The sequence below is a fragment of the Peromyscus eremicus genome, unplaced genomic scaffold (assembly GCF_949786415.1).
Source record: "Peromyscus eremicus unplaced genomic scaffold, PerEre_H2_v1 PerEre#2#unplaced_1737, whole genome shotgun sequence".
Taxonomy (NCBI): Eukaryota; Metazoa; Chordata; class Mammalia; order Rodentia; family Cricetidae; genus Peromyscus; species Peromyscus eremicus.
The window spans coordinates 17,777-40,731 of NW_026735972.1; the positions used below are offsets into that span (position 1 = coordinate 17,777).

General features: G+C 49.7%; 1 protein-coding gene across 2 annotated transcripts; it reads left to right on the forward strand.

Moving 5' to 3' along the window:
* The first annotated feature begins 573 nt into the window (after nucleotides 1-573).
* Nucleotides 574-13,683, forward strand: Armc12 (armadillo repeat containing 12). Of its 2 annotated transcripts, none has more exons than XM_059253127.1 (6): nucleotides 574-883; nucleotides 1,756-1,901; nucleotides 2,093-2,227; nucleotides 12,458-12,631; nucleotides 12,770-12,841; nucleotides 13,309-13,683. In XM_059253127.1, exons 1-6 carry the CDS (start codon nucleotides 640-642, stop codon nucleotides 13,639-13,641), a joined length of 1,104 nt encoding a protein of 367 aa, XP_059109110.1. In that variant the 5' UTR covers nucleotides 574-639; the 3' UTR covers nucleotides 13,642-13,683. The 2 variants fall into 2 exon arrangements, with proteins under 2 accessions (XP_059109110.1, XP_059109111.1); XM_059253128.1 differs by having other exon boundaries at nucleotides 574-802.
* The last annotated feature ends 9,272 nt before the right edge of the window (nucleotides 13,684-22,955 follow it).

Sequence of the window (22,955 nt, forward strand, 5' to 3'; positions counted from 1 at the left end):
TTTAGCCAGCCCCTTTTCCCTACACCCTTAACCCCAGCAAGGAGCCGGGCAGTGGTGGCGCACGCCTTTAATCCCAGCACTCGGGAGGCAGAGCCAGGCGGATCTCTGTGAGTTCGAGGCCAGCTTGGGCTACCAAGTGAGTTCCAGGAAAGGCGCAAAGCTACACAGAGAAACCCTGTCTCGAAAAATCAAAAAAAAAAAAAAAAAAAAAACCCCAGCAAGGAGAAGGCAGAGGCAGGTAGATCTCAGAGTTCCAGGTCAGCCAGGGTTTATATAGTGAGACAATAAAGAAAGAAATAAACAGTGAAAAATACAAAAATTTGCGGTGATGAGCCCATGGCCTCACCCATGCCAGGCAAGCGCCGCCTCTGAGCCCCATCACGCCCTCCCTACCTTCTACCCTGAGAGGCTCTGCTTCGTCCTCGCAGCCTCCAAAATCCGAGTCTTCTCTCCTTTGAAGCGCTCCGGGCCTCTTATTTCCCTACATCCTAAACCCCGTCAACTCCCCGGCTTCCTTTGTTGCCTGAGTTCCAATTCTGCTAGCCTGGCTCTTGGCCCTGCCAGGGTTCTGGTTCCAGAATGTTCTCTGCAGGTGCCTTGATCGTAGCTCCCACCTAGACACAAGACAGCACTGAAGACATGGGAAAGACCATTCCCCGGTGCCTGCAGCAACTGGACCTCCGCAAAAGCGTGGTGGGCCTCGCTACAGGCGCCGGGGCCATATACCTGCTGTACAAGGCCATCAGGGCTGGTATAAAATGCCAACCACCCCTCTGCTCCAACTCACCCATCTGCATCGCCCGTGAGTGTCCGGTCCCTGGGGAGAGGGCTCTGCCCCAGGAGGCACCTGCTCCCAAGGCCGCCCCTAAGGGAAGGCCCAAAGGTGACTCCTTCAAGTTCCTCCCTTCCTTTCTTCTTTCTCTCCTCTGGCCTGCCTCAGTTTCCCTCCTCCTCCCCAACACCTGAGGCAAGGAGGTTCTGCTATAGAAGATAGTTTGGGGGTCCCTGCGTAGCAGAGCTCATGGAGCTGGGCCCCAGGAATCACCCATTCTGTCCCTCTCCGTTCTGTGTATCAGAAATGGAATCAAGAGCTTTATCTCTCTTGCTCTCCCCAAGGAAGACTGGAGACATTGAGGGAAAGAAAAGTTGGGAGACCTTTTGCCCTAAGCCCCCCAGTAGGTCATAGGATACTTTAAATGTTTATTTTATGTGTTTCGGTATTTTGCCTGTGTGTATGTATGTGCACACAATGCCCATGGAGGCCAGAAGAGGGCCTTGGATTGCCAGACTGAAGTAACAGATGGTTGAGAGCCACCGTGTGGGTGCTAGGAATCGAACCTGGGTCTTCTGGAAGAGCAGCCAGTGTCCTTAACCACTGAGCCATCTTTCCAGTCCCCACAGGGTACTTTTGTGCCATCAGGAAAAGGGTCGCTTCTTTGAGACTGTTGGTTGCCATCTGCCAGGGTATCCGATGAGAACAAAACCCTCCCTGCCTGTTACTGCTCCATACCAGGAAAGTCGTGGTGGTGAACAGACCAATGAGCCAGCGGCAGGACTGACAGGACCTTAGTCAGGGTCCTTGGTGCAGTGCCTGGCCTGTGCAACTGATGCATGAGGAGCTAGACGCAGCAAAAGCCTTCGTTTTAGAAAAGCCTCGGTCGTCAGCTCCCCCTCCCTGCCCCCACTTCCCAGCCCCTCCCTTTCACCAATTCTGAGTCCCGTGTGTCCTGAACTGTGGGCCTGGGTGCTGTCTAGGCCTGGCCATCGAGAGAGAGCGCCACGGGCGGGACTCGGGTGAGATTCGAAGACTCCTCAACTCTCTAGAGTGCAAACAGGACGAATATGCCAAGAGCATGATCCTGCACAGCATCACCCGCTGCGTGTACTTGCTGGAGGCTGAGGTGAGGAGAGGCGGGGCCCCCAGTCAGTCTGGCCCCCCGGCTCGCCCCTCACCCCGCGACTGCCCGGCAGCGGCAGCGTCCTCGGACCTGACCCTCCGGCTGGTGGTAGCAGGGGGAGGTCTCAGAGACTTGGGGGACTTGGCCCAGGACCCCCGTATCTCTTGTCTCCCTCTTCTCCTCACACACTCTAGGCCTCTGCTTGTACTACCGACGACATCTGCTTGGTGGGTGAAATGCTGGATGATAAGGATAACAGTGTCAAGATCCAAGCTCTGAATGCACTTAAAGCTTTCTCTGGCATCAGGAAATTCAGGCTCAAGATCCAGGTGAGCCTGGGCAGGGTCCGCAGGATGTTCCCAGGGCCTGGGCCCTTTGATTTGCGCAGGGTGAATGGTCGTGTCCCATAAGTGTGTTTGAATCTGGATGACACTGGACCCCTAAAGAGCAGAAAGCCCCTCAGAGTCCTAGACACCAGTGCGTCACACAGTTGAGGACCCTCTCATTTCAGTGCTAGGTGTGGTCTGACTTCTGACAGGCTGGTTACGAAGCTGGGGTTACCACACCTCCCTGCTTAGGCTTGAGAATGTGCTGAAATGACACAGCAGTCATAGTTCCACACCAGCCAGACAGAAGAGAGGACACCTAGGGCCAGGGTCAGGAGAAAAGATGGCAGTTTGTTTTCTGCAGGCCGAACCCTGTTGCTCCGCGTTTCTCCCGCACACCCCTGTGTAGGGATGACAAGGCCAGGGGCCGCCAGCTCTGCTTCCTCCCCTCTGCGGAGCTTGAGCAGGGCTGAAAATGCCAGTCCCCTAACCTGGTTTATTTAGTCTTTCTGATGACCTAAGGGCTCGGCACAGGGATGTTCAAAGTGTTAAAAAAGCAAACGCAGCCGGAGACCCAGCCAGCTCAGCCGGGGGAGTCCGGGCCCCATCCCCAGCACCACAGAAGCCAGGTGAGGTGTTGCACAACTATACGCCCAGGGTTTTGGAGGTGGAGGCAGGAGAATCGGGAGTTGAAGGCCATCCCAGGGTCTGTGGTCTGAAGCCAACTCTGACTCAGAAACAAACAAAAAAGAAGTAAATTCTAAAATACAAGGTCTTTGACTCTAAAACTGCCTTCTAGCAAAACGCTTCTTTCTCACCAGTTAGAAATAGCTAAGGGCCGGGAGACTAAAAGTGCCGAGCTGAGACTGGTTGCTAGAAACCAGTGGATGGAGTGAACTGACTTTCCAAAGTTGTCCCCAGACAAACACGTGCATGCCATGGCAGAGTGTACCCTAAATCTTACATACACATAATAATCATATATTTTTTAAGAAGTAAAAAGTAAAGTATTTAATACACACACACACACACACACACACACACACACACGTTAGCTATTTTTGAGACAGGGTTTCTCTGTGTAGCCCTGGCTGTCCTGGAACTCACTGTGTAGACCAGGCTGGCCTCAAACTCAGAGATCTGCCTGCCTCTGCCTCCAGAGTGCTGGGACTAAAGGCACGTGCCACCACAGCCCTGCTTTAAAACATATGTTTTTGTGTGTGTGAAGCTGAAAGAGTAACAATTCAAACAAAGCCCAGGGGCAAGGAGGCTCACTGGGTAAGGGTGCTTACTTCTCGGACTGACCACCTGAGTTCAGTCTCCAGGCCCCACGTGTTGGAAGGAGAGAACCAATCCCCACAAGCTGTCCTCTGGCCTCCACGTGTGCACATGAATGGAGCACCTTCCCCAAATGTGGCCAGCCCCAAGAGCATGGCTCCTCCACCCAGCCTCCCCTCCTGAAGGGCTGGGACCTCACATTTGATGCTGTAGGCGCACTTGTGCCGTTCACCCTGCAAGGCAGGCAGATGGGTGGAGTAGTTGGTTGTGTTTGACTCTGTGCACAGGGGTATTGTGGGCAAGGGGTATTGTGGGCAAGGGGTATTGTGGATTAGTTACTTTGGCTTCATGGTGACGACACTTGACAACTTAGGGAGGAAAGGTAGACTCCGGTTCACAGTTTCAGGGGCTTCCGTCCATTGTGGTGGGAACAGCATGGTGGAGCCCCTCAGCTTGTGGTAGTGGAAAGAGTGGGATGGGCTGTGTTCGGCACAGATGATGGGGGTGGGGAGAGAGAGGGCGGAGGAATGGATATAGCCTGTAAACCCCACCCATAGTGATCCCCTTTAGCCAGCTAGGTCCCACCCGCCCCAAAGGTTCTAGATCCTGCCAAACCTCCACCTGTGGAGAACACTTTATATTCACTGTTTAAAAATTCTGTGTATGTGTGTGTCTATCTGTGTGTGGGTATGTGCACATGAGTGCAGTGACCTTAGAGGCCAGAAGAGGGAGACACAGTCCCCTGAAGCTAGACCTAGAGGCAGCTGTGAGCCACCTTGCAGATGCTGGGAACTGAACTTGAGTCCTCTGAGAGACTAGCAAGGGCTGTTAACCTCTGAGCCACCTCTTCAGCCCCTGTACTTCATATTCTATCAGATTCTTCCCCTGCCCCCAAGATGCATAATCATCTCCTAATACATAATGAATACATTTCATCCATCTCGTAAAGTCTCCGAAGTCTGAACAGTTCCAACAGTGTTTGTAGGTTAAACTCTCCTCTGAGACTCGGCATGGACTCTTGTAAACCCCTGTAAAATAAAAAAGACACTCCCAACATATAACCCCAGAGTGAACATTCCCATCCCAAAAGGGAGGAAGGAGGTGGTGGGAATAGTAGAGGAGAAGGAGGGATAGGAACAAGGCCACACCGAGGCCCAGTAGGGCAGATGTTAAATCCTGTAGCTCCATGGCTGGTAGCTGAAGCCATGGTGACTAAAGGGCTTGCTTATGTAATCCCACCCCTAAGGTCTTGCATTTATAACTTTTCTCAGCACACATCCCACATTATTGACATCCCTTATCTGGGAGTCTCCATTGCAACTCAGTTTTCCCCCACTGACCCTTAGGCATAACCCTCTGGGGGTGGGGGAGCTTCCAGAAGGGAACGCAACTCTATAACACTCTCTCTGGCCTCGTAGGCTTTGGGTTTCTTGCCTGGCTTGAGCCTCTCTGTTCTCTGGAATCTTGGTGGAAGCATCTACGACTCCATAAATTTTGTACCGTGCATTCCTGCAAAGCCAGCCCACGATTATGATGCCAAGTGCTGCTGCCAGCTTGGGCAGTGGTGAGGCCACCTTGCACCACAGCCACAGGGGCCTTTGAGTTGCCAGGGCAGTTGAACACTTTTCTACGTGCCCTGTGAGAACAGAGCACCCCTGTGGCCCCCTCTTCTGAAAGGAAAGTCTTGCTAGAGAATCTGCAGTGTCATACCCTGGGGTCTCACCTCAGACGTCCAGAGTCACCTTTTCCTATTGACTCATGCAAAGCGTTCACCTTTTCTTTAATCTGTCAATCTCTTTAACAAGTATGGCCGCTTTCTCTGCAATTTTAAATATATTCCTCTTATGTGTTCAAATCCTGCTCTGCTCTTTCCTCCCAATTTTCACTCCGAGTCTGGATAAAGGTGGTTAACAATAACCATAGTGCCACCACAACTGAATCACAGCCTGAATGTTGTGCTGTCTTTAAAATTGCTCCACCAAATCAATGGGCCTATTGTTTTTAAAATTCAACCTCACTCAAAATTTCAAGGCACAGGAAAAATCTAGACAAATTCTTCACCAAAAGCGGATGAGCCGTGGTCCATTTCTTAACCCGATTCTCCCTCCCTACCTGAAGCCTCCCAGACATAGTCTGTATGTACTGTTTGGTGTCTACCAGCGTTCTATATTCTAAACGACCCCAGAGTCACCTGTCAATCTCCATTTCCAGTGATGTAGGGAGTGCCTAGCCTGTATCTCCAAGCTTTTCCAAAGTCCTCCTCAAGTTTCGGAGGCCTAAGAGCCACACCATCAGGCTGTTAGCGACAGCCCCACTCCTGGCACCAGATTCCCGTATGAGTTAATTTTGCAGCATTACCACCACGGGGGTGGGGGATGGGGGGGGCAGAAACAGCTAAAGGAGGAAATATTTATTTTGGCTCACGGTTTCGGGTCATCACCGTGGGGAAGGCGTGACAGTAGCTTGGCCCATGGTGGTAGGAGCGGGTGGTATAGGGGGTGCATGTTACAGAACACCAGGAAGCAGAGAAAGACACAGGAACCAGAGGCAAGGACTAGCCTTCGAAGGCCCACCTCTTGGGACCCACTTCTACCAGAGAGGCCCCACCTCCCAATGACTCCACAGCCTCCCAAAATAGTGCCACCAACTGGGAACAAGGATTCAAAACACGAGCGGGGGAGGGGGGCATTTTAGGGGCATTTTGGTTTCAAACCATACACATATGTGGTTTGTATTCTTGTGTGGTTTGCTTTTCACACATACGCCAAACATCAAAGAGACTTAAGATTTAGCCTTCCCTGGATGCTTTGTTTCTTTCTTTTGATAGTGGCCAATGTACAGTGGTCTGTCTTGTGGCCACCTCGCTCTTTGCCCATTGTCGGACATCTGGACTTTTCCTGGTAGCTCCTGCACCTCCAAGGCCGTGAGCGCACTGTGCACATCGTCCACGTAGCCCTGGGAACACTACTGTAGACCAGCCTGCAGGAGGGGGAGGGCTTGGTCCATGGTGGTACCCAGCTTTCCCACAAGTGTTATCCCAGTGTACAATCCCATCAGGCCTGCGGGACCAGTCCTGGTGGCTCAGTCTTCATTAACATTTGAATATTCCAAAGTTTAACATTTCTGTCCTGGTTAGTGTTCCTTATCAACTTGACATAACCTCAGGTGAAGAGCTGCCGACACCAGACTGGCCTGTGGGCAGTTCTGTGAGACTGCCCTGATTGAGGACTGAGGATTGGTGTGGGGGCCCAGCCCACTGTGTGTGACACCATCCCCAGGCAGGTGCGCCTGGGTTCTCTAAGAAATTTAGCTGAACATGAACCAGTGAGTGAGCTAGAAAGCAGCATTCCACCATGGTTCTTTTTTTTTTTTTTTTTAATTTATTTATTTATTGTGTATACAATGTTCTGCCTGCATGTATGAATGCAGGCCAGAAGAGGACACCAGATCTCATTACAGATGGTTGTGAGCCACCATGTGGGTGCTGGGAATTGAACTCAGGACTTCTGGAAGAACAGCCAGTGCTCTGAACCTCTGAGCCATCTCTCCAGCCCCTCTTCCATGGTTCTTTAAAAAAAAAAAAAAAAAAAAAAAAAAAAAAGTTTTATGAGTATTTTGCCCACATGTATGTATGGGTGCTATATCCATGCCTGGTGACTCAGAGACCAGAGGAGGGGCCTCCATGGGTCCTGGGAACCTGGGTCCTCTGCAAGAGCAGTCAGTGCTTTCAACAGCTGAGCCATCTCCATAGCCTCAGGACTTGTCTCCAGGTTTTTACCCTGCGTTCAGCTGTGACCTCAAGCCAAATAAACCTCCTCCGCTCCATGTTCTTTCAGTCATAGTGTTAGTCACAGCCACAAAAACAAGCCAGCTAGAACTGTTCTGTAAAATTGTTTGGAAACAGGGGCTGGAGAGATGGCTCAGTGGTTAAGAGCACTGGCTGCTCTTCCAGAGGACCCGAGTTCAATTCCCAGCACCCACATGGCAGCTCACAACTGTAACTCCTGTCCCAGGGGATCTGACACCCTCACACAGACATGGATGCAGGCAAAACACCAATGCACATGAAATACAAATAAATAAATTTAAAAAAATTTGTTTTGAAACAAAAGTTTGGGCTGAGGTATCATGGTGTATTTCTGAAGTCAGGGGATCATGATTTTAAGGCCGGCCTGGGGCTCTAAAGTGAGACTATTTTGAAAACAATAAAATTTTCCTGAGGTCTTCACTCGGTGGTGCTTTACGCTCCCCACCGAGCACCTTGACCCTGTTGCCTGAAGCTCCCGGGTCCTCCCGGGTCACCTGCTCTGGTCTTCCTGGGTCACCTGCAAGCATCTTCCGCTGTGAGAGAGCCTGGGGCTCCACCCTGCAGAGTTGAGTTCCCCCAGGGAGCTGCCACCCTGCTTGTCCTTCACCCCTCAAGGGATTGATGCTTTTCGTATAAGGAAGACTGAGCCCTTTCTATTTAGAAGTGCTTTCCATGTCCCTGCAGCCTGAGGGTGGGGGGTCCCCTGCTTCCTCCTGGCCAGCTGCTGCTACCAGATACACTACCTAAGCCTGCTGGAGGGCCTCTAACCTGTCTGCCTCACTTTCTCAATCAGACCACCCTGTTTGCCCTTCTTAGGAGCTCTGATCATGAACGGTGACATTGTCTGTCGCCATGCCTCCTTGCCCTGACCACAGCCATTTAGAAGGAAGCTCAGACCCTCCCCTCCCTGTTCCTGCACCTGTTCTTCCTGAGGCCCTGCCCCAGACTCTCCCCTGCCCCAGATGCTCCCCTGCCCCAGATGCTCCCCTGCCCCAGATGCTCCCCTGCTACAGACGCTCCCCTGCTACAGACACTGCCCTGCCCCAGACTCTCAGCAGGCAGTGGGGAGGACAGGGAGCACTTGCTTTCACAGGGACTCCCCCTCATGGCTGTAGGGCCAGCTTGGGCTTGTGTCTGGTGCCTATTCTCAGTTCAACATCTCAAACCTCAAATCTCAAGATTCCTCTGTCTGCTTTTCTGTTGACCCCTGATTGGGGGCACTGAATAGGGCAGTGAAGAGAGATGGAAGGATACTGGTCCTTGAGGGATACACATCTTAACAGGGTGAGCCAGGTGATACACAGAGTGTCAGGTGACACACAGAGTGTCGGACGTGATAGCTTGTGGGGGAAGTCAAGAAGGGTGAAGTGGCTGTGATCCCAGCACCCAGGAGACAGAGGCAGGTGAATCTCTGAGTCTGAGGCCAGCCTGGTCTATAGAGTGAGTTCCAGGCCAGGACAGCCAAGGTTACACTGTGAGATTCTGTCTTGAGAGAGAAAGTGAGGTAGTGTGAGAAAGTCACGTGGGGTGGGGTGCAGCTTTGAAGGACGTTATCTTTTGTTACATCTATGGTGAAGCCTTTGTGACGTCAAACACATGCTCTTTAAAAGAAAAAAAAATAGGATATGGGGTTTCAATTCAGTTGGTAGAGTACGAGCCTAGCCTTCGAAAAGCCAGGCTCCATCCCAATCACACATACACTGGGTGCAGTTGCATGTGCTGTGATCCCAGCACTCAGGAGGTAGGGCAAGGAGGTCAGGAGTTCAAGGTCACCCTCAGCTATATAACAAACTTGAGGTCAGCTTGAGGTACATGAGATCCCATTTAAAAACAAAAATAAGCAGAACGAACAACAACAAACCACATGTCTAATGAGGGATGCGTCGAGACGTTATACAGAGCACTGATGAGGGAGCTTTGTGGGTGTGCCAAACCTGACAACCTGAGAGAGCCAGTTCTCACAGGTTGTCTGTCCTCTGACCTCCATCTATGTGCTCCCCACCCCACCCTGTACACCCCCCACAATCATAATCATAAAATGAAAAATAAAAAATTAAAAGCATAGCTAAAAATAAAAATTAGTTGATGGGCAGGAGAGATGGTTCAGAGGTTAAGAGCACTGGCTGCTCTTCCAGAGGTCCTGAGTTCAATCCTCAGCAACCACATGGTGGCTCACAGCCATCTATAACTATAGTCCCATGGGATCCGATGCCCACTTCTAGTGTTCAGACTTGAAGACAAAATATCCATATACATAAGGACATTTTTTTTTTGAGACAGGGTTTCTCTGTGCAGCCCTAGCTGTCCTGGAACTCACTCTGTAGACCAGGCTGTCCTTGAACTCACAGAGATCTGCCTGGCTCTGCCTCCCGAGTGCTGGGATTAAAGGTGTGTGCCACCACCGCCCAGCAATAAGTACATAAATTTTAACACCAAATGCTACAAAGATGTAGCAAAACTCGGTGTCTCCCACATTGCTGATGCGAATATAAAATGGGAGAGCAGCCATTCTGGAAATCAGCTTCATAGTTTCTTAAAACATTAAATATACATCTATTAGCTGGTAGCTGCACTTCTAGACTTTTATCCTAGAGAAATGAAAACTCATAGCTATATAGAAATGGTACATAATTACTCATAGCAGCCTTATTTCAAATTGGTTCAAACTAAAAGCTACCAAAACATCTTTCAATAGGTGTTTGGTTAAACTGTAGTATATCCATTCAAAGGACTACTACTCAGTAATGAAAAGGAATGACATATTGATCATATGACTTGGATAGATCTCAGTGGCATTATATTGGATGACAAGTAGCCAATCTCTCTCTTTTTTAAAAAAAGATCTGTTTACTTATTATGTATAGTGTTTTGTCTGAATATATCCCTGAAGGCCAGAAGAGGGCACCAGATCTCATTATAAATGATTGTGAGCCACCATGTGGGTGCTGGGAATTGAACTTAGGTCTTCTGGAAGAACAGCCAGTGCTCTTAACATCTGAGCCATCTCTCCAGTCCAAATAGCCAATATCAATAGGTCTCATGAAGTATAATCTCATTTATATGACATTCTTTTTTTTTAGTATATGTGCTGCCGAAGCGAGCACTTATATGACATTCTTTAAAAAATTATTGAGTTGGAAGACAGCTCAGTGTTTGCCAGGGGTGGGGGAGCAGGTGACAATGACTATAGAGGATCCCCCAGGAGGGACCACTGGGATAGTCCCGATGGAGTAACATATTGATGGCGGTGGCAGTTAGCAAGATCTGTCTGAGATGCAGACTCACATTGCCAGTACCATCTCTCTGGTCTTGGTACTGCACTGTGACTGGGTAAGACGCGTCCACTGAGGGAATGAGCCAGAGGACTTCTTACTATGTTTGCAGCTTCTTGTAAATTTATAATAATATAAGTAAAACATAAATCATTTACTTAATATTTTAAACTTAATATGATAAAAATGTTGCAAATATGTGTGATGGTTTTCTGTTTTTCTTTCTTTATTTTCTTTCTTTATTTTGGTTTTTTGAGACTGGGTTTCTCTATGTAGCCCTGGCTGTTTTGAGGCTGGCCTCAAACTCGGAGATCCACCTGCCTCTGTATCCCCAGTACTGGTATTAAAGGCATGCACCATCATGCCCGGCTATTTGGTTTTTCAAGACAGGGTTTCTCTGTGTAGCTTTGCGCCTTTCCTGGAACTCACTTGGTAGCCCAGGCTGGCCTCGAACTCACAGAGATCCGCCTGGCTCTGCCTCCTGAGTGCTGGGATTAAAGGCGTGTGCCACCACCGCCCGGCTATTTTTTAATTTTTATTTTTAAATTTTTAATGTTTCGATTTACTTTTTTTTCAATTTATTTTTAATAATAGTTTATAATTACTTAAAAATAAAAAATATGGTGCTGGAGAAGTGATCGGCAAGCCTCCTCAGGCAGGTGACTAGCTGGTGTGTTCAAGGAACACCTCAGAACCCTTCATGGTGGGCCCCTCGGTAACAGAGACAGGACGAGAGGGTTGAGGATCGGGGCCACTGCAGCAGAGCGGGGTGTGTGTGTGTGTGTGTGTGTGTGTGTGTGTGTGTGTGTCCGTGTCCAAGGACTTGGGCTTTTTACCTAGTGAGCGGCTGCCGCAGAGGAGAGAGGAGCCGCACATCTAAGGATGTGGGTGTTCTGAACCAAGATGGAAGGTGGGGACAGGACACTGTTGCAGAGATCTGGGTGAGAGAAGATGGTGGCTTGGAAGAGGGCGGTAGAAGTGGGGGTGGGTAATAAGCAGTTTGGTTTTGTGCAGAATTTTTTAAAAAGTACAAACTATATATATATATATATATATATACTTACATATATATATATATAGTGTGTGTGTGTGTGTGTGTGTGTGTGTGTGTGCGCGTGTGTGAATATGGGCATGAACAGGCCATGGCACACTTGTGGAGGTCAGAGGTCAGCCTGCAGAGCCCAGTTCTCTCCTTCCAAGCACCTTATCTGCTGAGTCACCAGCCCTTTTAGTGGTCTTCTAAAAATTACTACTAGTGTGTGTGTGTGTGTGTGTGTGTGTGTGTGTGTGTGTGTGAGTGCACACACGTGCCACGGTGCCTGTGTGGTCAGAAGACAACTGTGTGGAATTGGCTCTTTCCTTCCACCCACTTCCTGCCTTTTCAGGGTTCGAACTCAGGTCGACTGGCTTGTGCCACAAGCCCCTTTACCCTCTAGACCATCTCACTGACCCCTTTTGTTGGGTTTGGAGAGAAAACTAAAAGTACTTTCTGAGGTGAGGGAGGGGAGGGAGAATTGGAGGCTGCTGTAAGTTGGGGTTTGGAAGGAATGTCAGACCTTTGGCCAGGACCAAGGTGGCAGGTGTGGGGTAGGGAGAAAGTGGCATTAATGGGTGGGCTGGTGACTCCCCTTCACCATGGGGGTGAAGTGGAGAAGAGGGGGTTGGGCAGAATGTTTAGGAAGACTGAGAGAAGAGCCTAACAAGGAAAAAAAAAATCCATGTGAGGTAGGAGTGGCTAACCACGGCACGTGGTGCTTCCAGTTCAAGGTAGGGAGCATCGTCTACTGGGTCCTGGGTGGGTCCCTGAAGGGCGACATGGAGCACAGTGTGTCAGGGAGGTCACCATATGAGAGCAGACCCATCTCTCTACCCCAGGAGCATTCCATCAAGGTGCTGGAACTGATCTCTACCATCTGGGACACAGAGCTGCATGTGGCTGGCCTTCGCCTCCTCAACAGCCTCCCGATGCCTGACTACGTGCACCCACAGCTGCGGCGGGTGATGCCTGCCTTGATGGAGATCATGCAGTCAGACTATATCCTGTCACAGGTGCCTGCCCACAAGACCTCATTCCCCCCTCCCCCCTCTCCCCTCCTGGAGCAGCACCTAGAGGAAAGAGCTGAGGTTCAAGCCACCCCCCTGCTGAGGCCCAGACCCACCAGCCCTCTCCCCCTGTCCCTTATTCAGGTACAAGCTGTCCGCCTCCTGAGCTACCTGGCACAGAAGAGTGACCTTCTCTATGACATTCTCAACTGCCAGGTGAAAGAAGATGGAGATGGGCTGATGGGACGCTGATGCAGGTGTCGGGAGGGTTATGTTCACTGGATAGATTTTTGTTTAATTGTTTTTTAATGTGCATGGGTGTCTGCATGTGTTTGTGCATCACCTGTGTGCAGTGCCTGTGGGGGCCAGCAGAGGGCGTCAGAACCCCTGGAACTGGAGCTCCAGAGGGTTGTGAGCCACCCACCTCGGTTCGGAGACTCCCAATACTGGGTCCTCTGCAAGAGAAGTCAGAGCTCTTAATTGCTAAGCCACCCCTCCAGCCTCATATACTAAGTCTTAACCTTAATCTCAGGAAATCACTCCTGTTCTCTGACTAGGATGTAATTTCTCTGGAAAATGATAATGAAAGGGAAATGCGGATGGAGGTGACCAGTGGGGAGCCAAGGACAAGAATTAGAACAGGCCGTGAAGCTCACAGGTTCTCTTGTACCCCCACCACACAGGTGCACTCCAACTTCCTGAACCTCTTCCAGTCTTCCCAGCCAGGAAGTCTGCTGTTCGAGGTGCTGGTATTTGCCGAGCGGCTGAGTGAGGGTCGGAACGCCACCCACTACCGAGCAGTGAAATGGCATTACAATGAACAGTCCCTGCATGAAGCCCTCTTTGGGGACGAGTCCAGACTGGCAGACCGACTACTTTCCCTAGTCATCCACCCTGAGGAGGAAGTCCAGATCCAGGCCTGCAAAGTCATAGTCAGCTTGCAGTGTCCGCAGGACTTGGGGTGCCGGCCCTCCACCTGCCGTCCCAGCCATTCCTACTTTAAAAACGGGGAGTAACGTTGAGGAGAACCAATAAATGCGTAAGGGAGGGAAGCGTGAGGCTTCTGGAAGCACTGGTCAGTCCGTTGCCTCCCAGGGCCTGGGTGGAGGCGCTGTTCATCGGGACCTCCGCCTAGGCCGTGGCACAGCATGGGCGAGTCTCCCAAACACACCCCACTTTTGTGTTTGGGAGACTGACTCCCTCCTTCTGTGGCTGCTCTTCAAATCTGTTTTTCTTTTTCCATTTTTTTGTGGGTGGGGTGTGTGTGTGTGTGTGTGTGTGTGTGTGTGTGTGTGTGTATGCATGCATGTTTCCGTGTGTGGGCACATGTGCGCATTTGTGTACGTGTGTGTGCTTGTGCATGTGGAGGCTCTCTCTCGGTGTCAGGCCCCACCTCCTCCACCTTATTCACTGAGGTGGGGTGTCTCAGTCAAACCCACTCACTCATGTGGCTAGCCTCACCAGCTAGTTCATTCTGGGGATCCCGTCTCCGCCTTCAAGGCTAGGACAGGCAGCCACCCTGCTCACCTGGCATTTACACAGGTTCTGAGGAATCCGCACTCCAGTTCTCATGTCCCCACGGCAAGTACTTTGATCCCCCAAGTCGTCTCCCAGACGCCTTTTAAAACCTGAATGTGGAGCCCATCCTTTCCTGGGAGGATGTGGGTGCTGGTGTGTGTGTGTGTGTGTGTGTGTGTCTGTGTGTCTGTGTGTCTGTGTGTCTGTGTCTGTGTTTTTATGGAACTACAGTGAAGGTGATTGTAGTAGAAACCACCATGGAAGTGCTGGGAACCAGGTCCTCTACAAAAGCCATCAAGTGCTCCGAACCCCGGAGCCATCTCTCCAGCCTTCTAGCTGTGGTTTAAGAATCTCCCCCAGTCCCTCCTGTTGGGAACGGTGTGGACTTTTAGGAGGCGGGTCCTTGTGGGAGGTGCCTGTGTGGGGCTGTGGGATCCTGGCCTCTTTCTGACCTTCTGTTTGGTGATATATCTGTTGGCACACGAGCTCCCGCTGTGACATGCCACCATCCACCCCAGGCCTCACCAGAGGCTAAATCAGTGGGGCTTGCCTCCTCCTGGATTTAAAACCTTCAAAATGATGGGCTTAAGCTAGGCATGGTGGTGCCTGGCTTTAACCCCAGCCCTTGGGAAGCAGAGGCAGGCTGGTATATGTATCCTACACTGCACATTCGCTCGTATTCCGTCGGCTTGTTCCTCTCAAAAACCCTAATACAATGCCCTATCATCAAGGCGCTTTTATTCTACATTTGTATTTTGTGTATGTGTGTATCTGTGTGTACACTCATGCCATGCCACAGCACATGTAAGTCAGAGGACAGCTTGCCAGAGGAGAGTCGGTTCTCTCCTTCCACTGTGTGGATCCCAGGATTGAACTCAGGGTGTCAGGCTTGGCAGCAAGCGCCTTTACCTGCTGAATCATCATCATCCCAGGGTACTTTCTTACACCACATGCCCCTTCAAGTCCTGGCCAAAGGAAGAACCAGAGCTTGCTCAAAAACTCCCACCGAGGCGCTGAAGAAGACCCCGGTGTGTTCTTGAGTATTAAACAAGGAAAGGGACCGTGACTGTGTTACCCACCTCTCAAGTTTCCACTAGAATGAGGCTGCACACATTTGCTCACATTTCAGTGGCCACACTAGGACCGTGGAGGAAGAAAATATTTGGGGACAACATCATGGGAAAGAGAATGACAGACAGACTAGGCAAGAATGACAACCCTGGGTTTGAATTAGATCTTGTCGTCTGTTAGCTGTGTGACCTGGGCTGAGGCGTGACCCTGTCTGCACCTCAGTCTCCCTGTCTATAAAGTAAATAGAAAAATAGCACTTAGGGGCCCTGTTGGGACTGTGAAGTCATCATGAGAAGACACAGATTGCCACTTCCCTGGGGTGACTGCCTGAAAACATAAAAACAAAACCCAACAATTATTTGTGATCTCAGGAACTTGGAAGTGTTTTGGTTGACTTGTCTGGTTCCATCAAGCTGTGGTCGGTCCACCCTTGGCCAGGGCTCTCTGTAGTCAGCTGAGGGCTCGCCCAGGGCTGTCCCCTCCCAAGAGGGCTCACCTGTGTGGCCAGCTGATGGCGGGTCCTCCCTCTCTCTGCAGCATGTTGGAGAGTCTTCAGGTCATAGCGTCTGGCTTCCCCACTGAAAGTCAAGACAAATCTGAATACTGTGTATTCTGAAGTATAAAACAGAGAAAACTGTGTCTGGGGCCTGTGAGATGGCTCAGTGGGGAAAGGTGCTTGCTGCCAAGCTTGAGGACCTGAGTTCAACCCTCGGCACCCGCACAGCCAAAGGAGAGCACTGACTCCTACATGTTGTCCTCTGACCTCCGCATATGTGTGCCACGGCAGGAATGTGTGCCACGGCAGGAGTGTGTGCCACGGCAGGAGTGTGTGCCACGGCAGGAATGTGTGCCACGGCAGGAATGTGTGCCACGGCAGGAATGTGTGCCACGGCAGGAATGTGTGCCACGGCAGGAATGGTGCCACGGCAGGAATGTGTGCCACGGCAGGAGTGTGTGCCACGGCAGGAGTGTGTGCCACGGCAGGAGTGTGCCACGGCAGGAATGTGTGCCACGGCAGGAGTGTGCCACAGCAGGAATGTGTGCCACGGCAGGAATGTGTGCCACGGCAGGAGTGTGCCACGGCAGGAGTGTGTGCCACGGCAGGAGTGTGTGCCACGGCAGGAGTGTGCCACGGCAGGAGTGTGTGCCACGGCAGGAATGTGTGCCACGGCAGGAATGGGCCACTCCACACACCTGCAAACATTTCATAAATGTATTTTTTCTTGTTTGTTTTGTTGTTTTTCGAGACAGGGTTTCTCTATGTAGCTTTGCGCCTTTCCTGGAACTCACTCTGTAGCCCAGGCTGGCCTCGAACTCACAAAGATCCGCCTGGCTCTGCCTCCCAAGTGCTGGGATTAAAGGTGTGCGCCACCACCGCCTGGCAAAGTGTGTGTGTGTGTGTGTTTTTTGTTGTTGTTGTTGTTGTTGGTTTTTTTTTGTAATTTTTAAAGGAAAAGTATTTTTATTATTTCAGAGTAAGTTTCCCTCCTGAGGATTTCGGTTTTTAGTATCTTTGAGAAACATTGACAATCAGGGTAGGAGGAGCAGTGCTGGTGTGACCCTTAGACTCACGTGGGGTGCAGTACACAGACTCTCAGGGCCATTTGGTCTTCCTCTACATTTTGAGTATCACAAACACACAAAGAGAAGTGTCCACGTAGCTCTGATTGGTGGTTAAAAGGCTGAGGACCGGGACAACCCAGGTTGTTGACCTGAAGCCAGAGGACCTGAGTTTAATCCCCAGAACCAATGTTAAAAACCACACAGGGTCACAGCGGTCCGGGGGTGACCAGGGAGCTCTGTGACCGGACAAGCCCCTGCCAAGGTGGACACAAAGACCCCGGGAGAAGATATGTCATCAGACAGGAAGTGCAAACGAGAGGAAAGAAAGCAAGGCCGACAGGCTAAGGCTGCTGACCCTGAGCTACAGATCTGACTGCAGAAAACCGGACAGAACCAGAATCATCAGGCCTCTCCACAGCAGAGAAACAAGAAGCTAAGTGTGACTGTCCCGCTTGTCAAGGGCCCGAGCCTCTCCGTGTACAGTCCAGAGGGATATTTTATCAACTATTTTTTTAATTTTTTGTTTTGTTTCTTTTTGATATGATTTTTCCTGGTAGCCCTGGCTGTCCTGGATCTCGCTCTGTAGACCAGGCTGGCCTTGAACTCAGAGAGATCCGCCTGCCTCTGCTTTCCGAGTACTGGGATCAAAGGCGTGTATCACCACCGCCAGGCCTATCAACTGTTTTATAAGTGTGAATTTTTTGGTTGCTCTAGAAATATTTGTAAAATGGAGGGTGGGGAATCCTACCATATCCTATTTTTAAAGTGTAAATTACTTTTTAAGAGGTGAAATAACTAGACAATGGTGGCGCATGCCTTTAATCCCAGCACTTGGGAGGCAGAAACAGGCGGATCTCTGAGTTGGAGGCCAGCCTGGTCTAGAGAGAGATATCCAGGACTGCCAGGATTGTTTCACAGAGAAACCCTACAAAAGATGTGAAGTCATTCGGTGGTTACTGTTTGGTATAAGCAGAAGACAGCAGGGTACTGAATCTGGGAGGCTGTGACTGTCTCTGGAGTCAGAGTAACTTTCCATAGAGGTGGCTAGTTTTTTGTTTTGTTATTTTTATTTTATGTGCATTGGTGTTTTGCCTGCATGTATGTCTGTGTGAGGATGTCAGATCTTGGAGTTAGGCAGTTGTGAGCTGCCATGTGGGTGCTGGGAATTGAACCTGGGTCCTTTAGAAGAGCAGCCAGTGCTCTTAACCGCTGAACCATCTCTCCCACCCAAGGTGGCTAGTTTTATATCCTGCAATCACAGCACACTAAACTTCAAATTAGAGTGTCAGCTGTGCATCTGTGTCTGCTGGAGAGACGGCTGTGGGTGCTGGGAACTGACCTCTTCTATATTTTGGTTGAGAGTCTAGCCTTTAACGGCTGAGCCTTTCTCTCCAGCCCATGTCTGGAATATTTTAACTTCTGTCAGGTCTCCTGTTTCTAGAAGAACCGTTTCCTATAAAGCCAATCCTCACTCCTTGTCCTGTCAGGACTGTGGTGACTCTGGTCACAGCAGCCCACTTTCCCCAAAACTTGTGATGATGTGCTGTGAAAGACGGAGTATGTACCGGATGTGGCATAAAACTGTGAGTCAGTGGAAGTGAAGATTCCAAGCCTCTGACTGTTATTATGTGAGGCCTTAAGGGAAACTTGCCAGGTCTGAGGCTGGAACGTCACTGAGTAATTGTTCAAAAAGGAACAACATGTGACTCCAGAGTTTTGGTACATCACATGACTCCAGAGTTTTGGTACATCACATGACTCCAGAGTTTTGGTACATCACATGACTCCAAGTTTGGTACATGTGTTAAGAATTGAAATATCTGTGTGCTGATCCACAACCAATAAAATCTCACTCATGGGGAATAAAAAAAACAAAGCAAAAAAAAAAAAAAAAACCAAGGCTGGAGAGATGGCTCAGAGGTTAAGAGCACTGGCTGCTCTTTCAGAGGTCCTGAGTTCAATTCCCAGCAACCACACGGTGGCTCATAATCTGGCCCCAATTCTGGGAGCTAACAGCCTCTTCTGACCTCTGAAGGGCACCAGGTACAAGATACAGAGAAAACAAAACCCAGGCATGGAGGTGTGTTGTTGGTTGGTTGTTTTTGCTGTTTTTGGGGGGGCTGCCACCCAGCTCCCAAGTAAATCACTCATGGAGGCTCAATCTTATGAATGCCCCGCCTTAGCTTGGCTTCTTTCTTGCCAGCTTTCCTTAACTTATTCTGTCTGTCTACCTTTTGCCTCTGGGTTTTTCCCGTTCTCTTACTTCTGTAAATCTTACTCTTACTCCGTGGCTCGCTGTGTTGCTGACCCCTGACTCCTCTTTCTCTGGCTCCTAGCAAGCCTTCTTCTTTCCTCCTCCCATATTTCTCCCTCTATACATTCTCTCTGGCCGCCAGCCCCGCCCATCCTTCCTCTGCCTTGCTACTGGCTGTTCAGTTCTCTATTAGACCATCAGGTGTTTTAGACAGGCACAGTAACACAGCTTCACAGAGTTAAACAAATGCCACATAAACAAAAGTAACACACCTGAAACTAATATTCTATAACAGCAGTGTGCTTGTGATCACAGAGCTGGGGGGACACAGACAGCGGGGTCCTGTATAATATTAGAGGGAGCAGCCTTAATATTATACATCCCAGGGGCTCAGGAGAGAGAACTATGAATGGCAAGGGAAATAGAATCTCCGCACACCGAGCTCTATAGTCCACCTGCTTTAATCCCTCTGGCATAACATCCTATATACACAGCTCCTTTCTTGCCTGATTTCTCTCTATATTCATCTACTGCTCCCTCTAAGTTCTATCTTAATGCCTCATCTAGGTCCTTTTCATCTCATTCTTACCCAGCTAGTACTTCCCCATTTGACTCTTCCTCATCTTCCATCCCGTCCACATGTTCTCTCTGGTCAAAATCCTCCTTCTCCCTCTCTGTTCTCCGTCTCTAAGTTCTCCACGTTCCTCCTAAGTCTCCCAGGAATCCAGTTATAAAGCCAAGCAATAGCAACCCCTGGTCGAGCAAGGTCACCAGACTTGAATTCTACAGGGTCATAAAGGCAGGTAAGAATTTTCCTCAGGCAGTGACCACCAGGCTTTCTTTTAGAATCCAAAATGGGAGTGGTAAAAGAGGAGGTCACCTGAGTGCTAATGACCGGTTAGTACATCAAAAAGGGGGTCTATGTGCTCAGTCTACATTCCGAGAAGTGGTGAGGTAAGAAGTTAGGGGTCTATTAGTAAGGCTGTAAGAAAGGAGGGTCTCACCCTAAATTGCACAAGAAATAAAGCTATCCGCCTGACCTAGGAGATAGGTGTTGTTTCGTATGGCCTTGGATGCTTGATAGGTATTTAGATAAATACACCATTAGGAGTTCTTGGAAGCACACAAGAAAATCACTGTAGGAACCAGCTAATATATATACAAAAGCTAAAATATCACCAAGACTTCTTAAGCCATGGCTTGACCTTTGGAGAAGTCCTTGACTTTTCCAAGTAGTAGCTTTTGTGATAGTAGCTGAATTCCATTATGTTTTCCTGAGGCTTGCAGGGGTGTGGGGGGGAAATGGGGGTGAGGGGGGGGTGAGGGGGAGGGTGGGGGAAGGCTTTGAGGTTCACTAGCTAGCCAGACTCCTATGTAAGTCCCAGGCAAGGAAGAGACCCTGTCTCAAAATACTTTCTAACTTTTTAAAAAGTGGATGGCACCTGAGGGAGACCACCTGAAGTGGTCCTCTGGCTTCCACAGGTGTGCACACACATTTTCTCTCTCACAAAAGGAATAGTAATGTCAAGATGAAAGAGAAAGACCACAGGGCTGCCCAGAAAGTCACATGGACAGTCTGAAGGTGCTGGGGTGCTAACAGGATGATGAGGGGACCCCAAAACAGCCCCACTGGAAAGTTTTCACCCAGCATGGAGAGTGCTGATATTGGTGAAATTATTAAGGCCACTCCACGTAGTTAAAAGGAGATTTATTTAATGGCGTAACTTACAAGTTAAGGGATAGGTAGGTCGCGGGGTCTGGGGAAGGTGTATCGCAGTCCAGCGGTGTTCTCTGGAGCTCTGCTTGGCCCACCTTCACCGTCCAAGGTCCTGGAACCGAGTGAGAGCACAGGTCCATCCAGATCTCAGGTCTCCAGGCGCCTCCCTTGGCCCCGCCTTGTAGGCGTGACAGTTGCCGAAGTCTCAATGGAGGTTGGAACTTCCAGATCAAAGCTGGAATGGCTACCCACTACATCTCCCCCTTTTTGTCTAAATAAGAAGGTTCTAACCTAATACAAGACTATATACAAAGGAATGGTTATCAAATATTGTCCAGGAATAATGAGGGATAATGACCTAGATAAGATAGAACTACAACCAATGCAATCAATATCAAGCAAGAAACACATATTAAAATCCAGAGAAGTATAGAGCATAGGTAAATGGCATGTTACAAAGATCATTCCAAAGGTGTCCTATCCTAAAGAACCTGAATCTAATACTTAATATGTTCTATCTACTAAGTTGTAACTATAACTGCTAGTCTTCAATCCCATCAAAGACCTGAGAAGGAATATAATGGTACCTGAGAAATGGTAGATGGATGCAAGCAACTTTCGGGAATCTTGTGAGAGTAGACCTAGACAGCTGGCAGCCTGGACAGTCACCTAATGTTTCTCAGCATTGTTGGTGCATTCAAATTGGCTATAGGCCTAAAGTATCTGACAGACCATTTTCAGAAGCAGGAATTCTGAAAGACCATCTTACCCTGTCTTGGCAGAGTACAGTGGTCGCTTTCCTTGTGTCCCGCTTGTCCAGAAAGGATAGCATTGCATTTGTACTGTCAGCTGTGGAGGCAAGGACAGTTCTTTGCCCAGTAGGCCATTTTGTGCCAAGAAGACAAACTTCCAAATGGAAATGTCTTAGAAGCCCAACATTCTCTCGGGATCAAATGGGTGCAGCCAGGAGCAATTGTGTCTCACGTCAACAGAATTCTTGTGCTAACATTTTCTAACCTAAGTATCTTGTGGCTTTTCTTTCTCTGACCCCAGATAAGTTTATTAAGGTACACAATATTTTGGGGAACACAATACCACCACATGCCTCTTCAGGGCACATAGATGTAGCCCCACTCAGTTCTGTTCCCCAATACATTCTACCCTTCCCCCCACCCCAGGCCACATTCAGTTAAGACAGGATTGCATAAGAATGACCAAGAGGCGCAGAAGAAGGTGGCTGGGATCTCAGGCGAGGTTCCGGTGACCCTCCCCACTCCTTCTCTGAGGGAATGGTCAGCAGACCTGAGGGCAATGTACTCTGGCCAGAAGGCACACCTGATCTCATGAAGACAGACGACCTCTCATGCTCAGAGGACCACGGCCCCCAGCAGTTCCGGTGATGTCCCTGGCAGTTCCGGTGATGTCCCTGGCAGTTCCAGTGGCGCCGCCCGGTGGTTCTGGTGATGTGACTGGACACTGCTGATCTCACATACACTGACTGAGTAAACTTAGGCAGGAGGACAGGGGCATTTGTGGAACTTTACAGAAGTGGGCTTTGCCTGTGCCTTCTCTGCAGTCAGCTCTGCTTCTGTCCCCTCCCCGGCTCTCAAAGGTCAGGTCTGCTGCCCACTTAGAGGTTGGGGAAGCATACCAACTTTGGGGACTCTGGGTGAATTTAGCTACCCACTGCTGTTTTGGACCCTCAGCGCCATCGTAGTTGGGTGTGAGTCACTTCTTTAAGAATCCAGTGACCAAAACCAATTTGGGGAGGAAAGGGTCTATTTGGCTTACACTTTCAGGCCACAGTCCATCATTTAGGGAAATCAAGGCAGGAACTGAAGCAAATGGATTATTTTTTTTTAACTTGTTCTTTGGCTTATGGTCAGCTAGCCTTTTTATCCAGCCCAGCTGCACCTGCTTAGGACGGGCACCTCCTAGGCCAGTCAGCAGTCAAGAAAATGCTCCACAGACATGGAAGAAGATGCTCCACAGACATGGCCACAGGCCAATCTGAGGGAGGCAAGTCTTCATTTGAAGTGCCTTCCTCCCAGATGTGACGGGTTGGCCACCACACTGTCTCTCTCCCCCTTCCTCGCTAAGGCAGGGTCTCTCAGTCAAACTCAGAGCACTCAGCTAAGGCTAGTTTGGCTAGCAAGTTTACTGGGGGGGGGGGGTCCCCACATCTGCCCCCAGGGGCTAGGTTTACA

Excerpts from the sequence above, each read along its gene's own strand:
- Armc12 (XM_059253127.1), top strand. The coding sequence starts at position 640 with ATGGGAAAGACCATTCCCCGGTGCCTGCAGCAACTGGACCTCCGCAAA. Across the intron at positions 1,902-2,092 it reads TGTACTTGCTGGAGGCTGAG|GCCTCTGCTTGTACTACCGA; the intron begins GTGAGGAGAGGC and ends CACACACTCTAG. Across the intron at positions 12,632-12,769 it reads CAGACTATATCCTGTCACAG|GTACAAGCTGTCCGCCTCCT; the intron begins GTGCCTGCCCAC and ends TCCCTTATTCAG.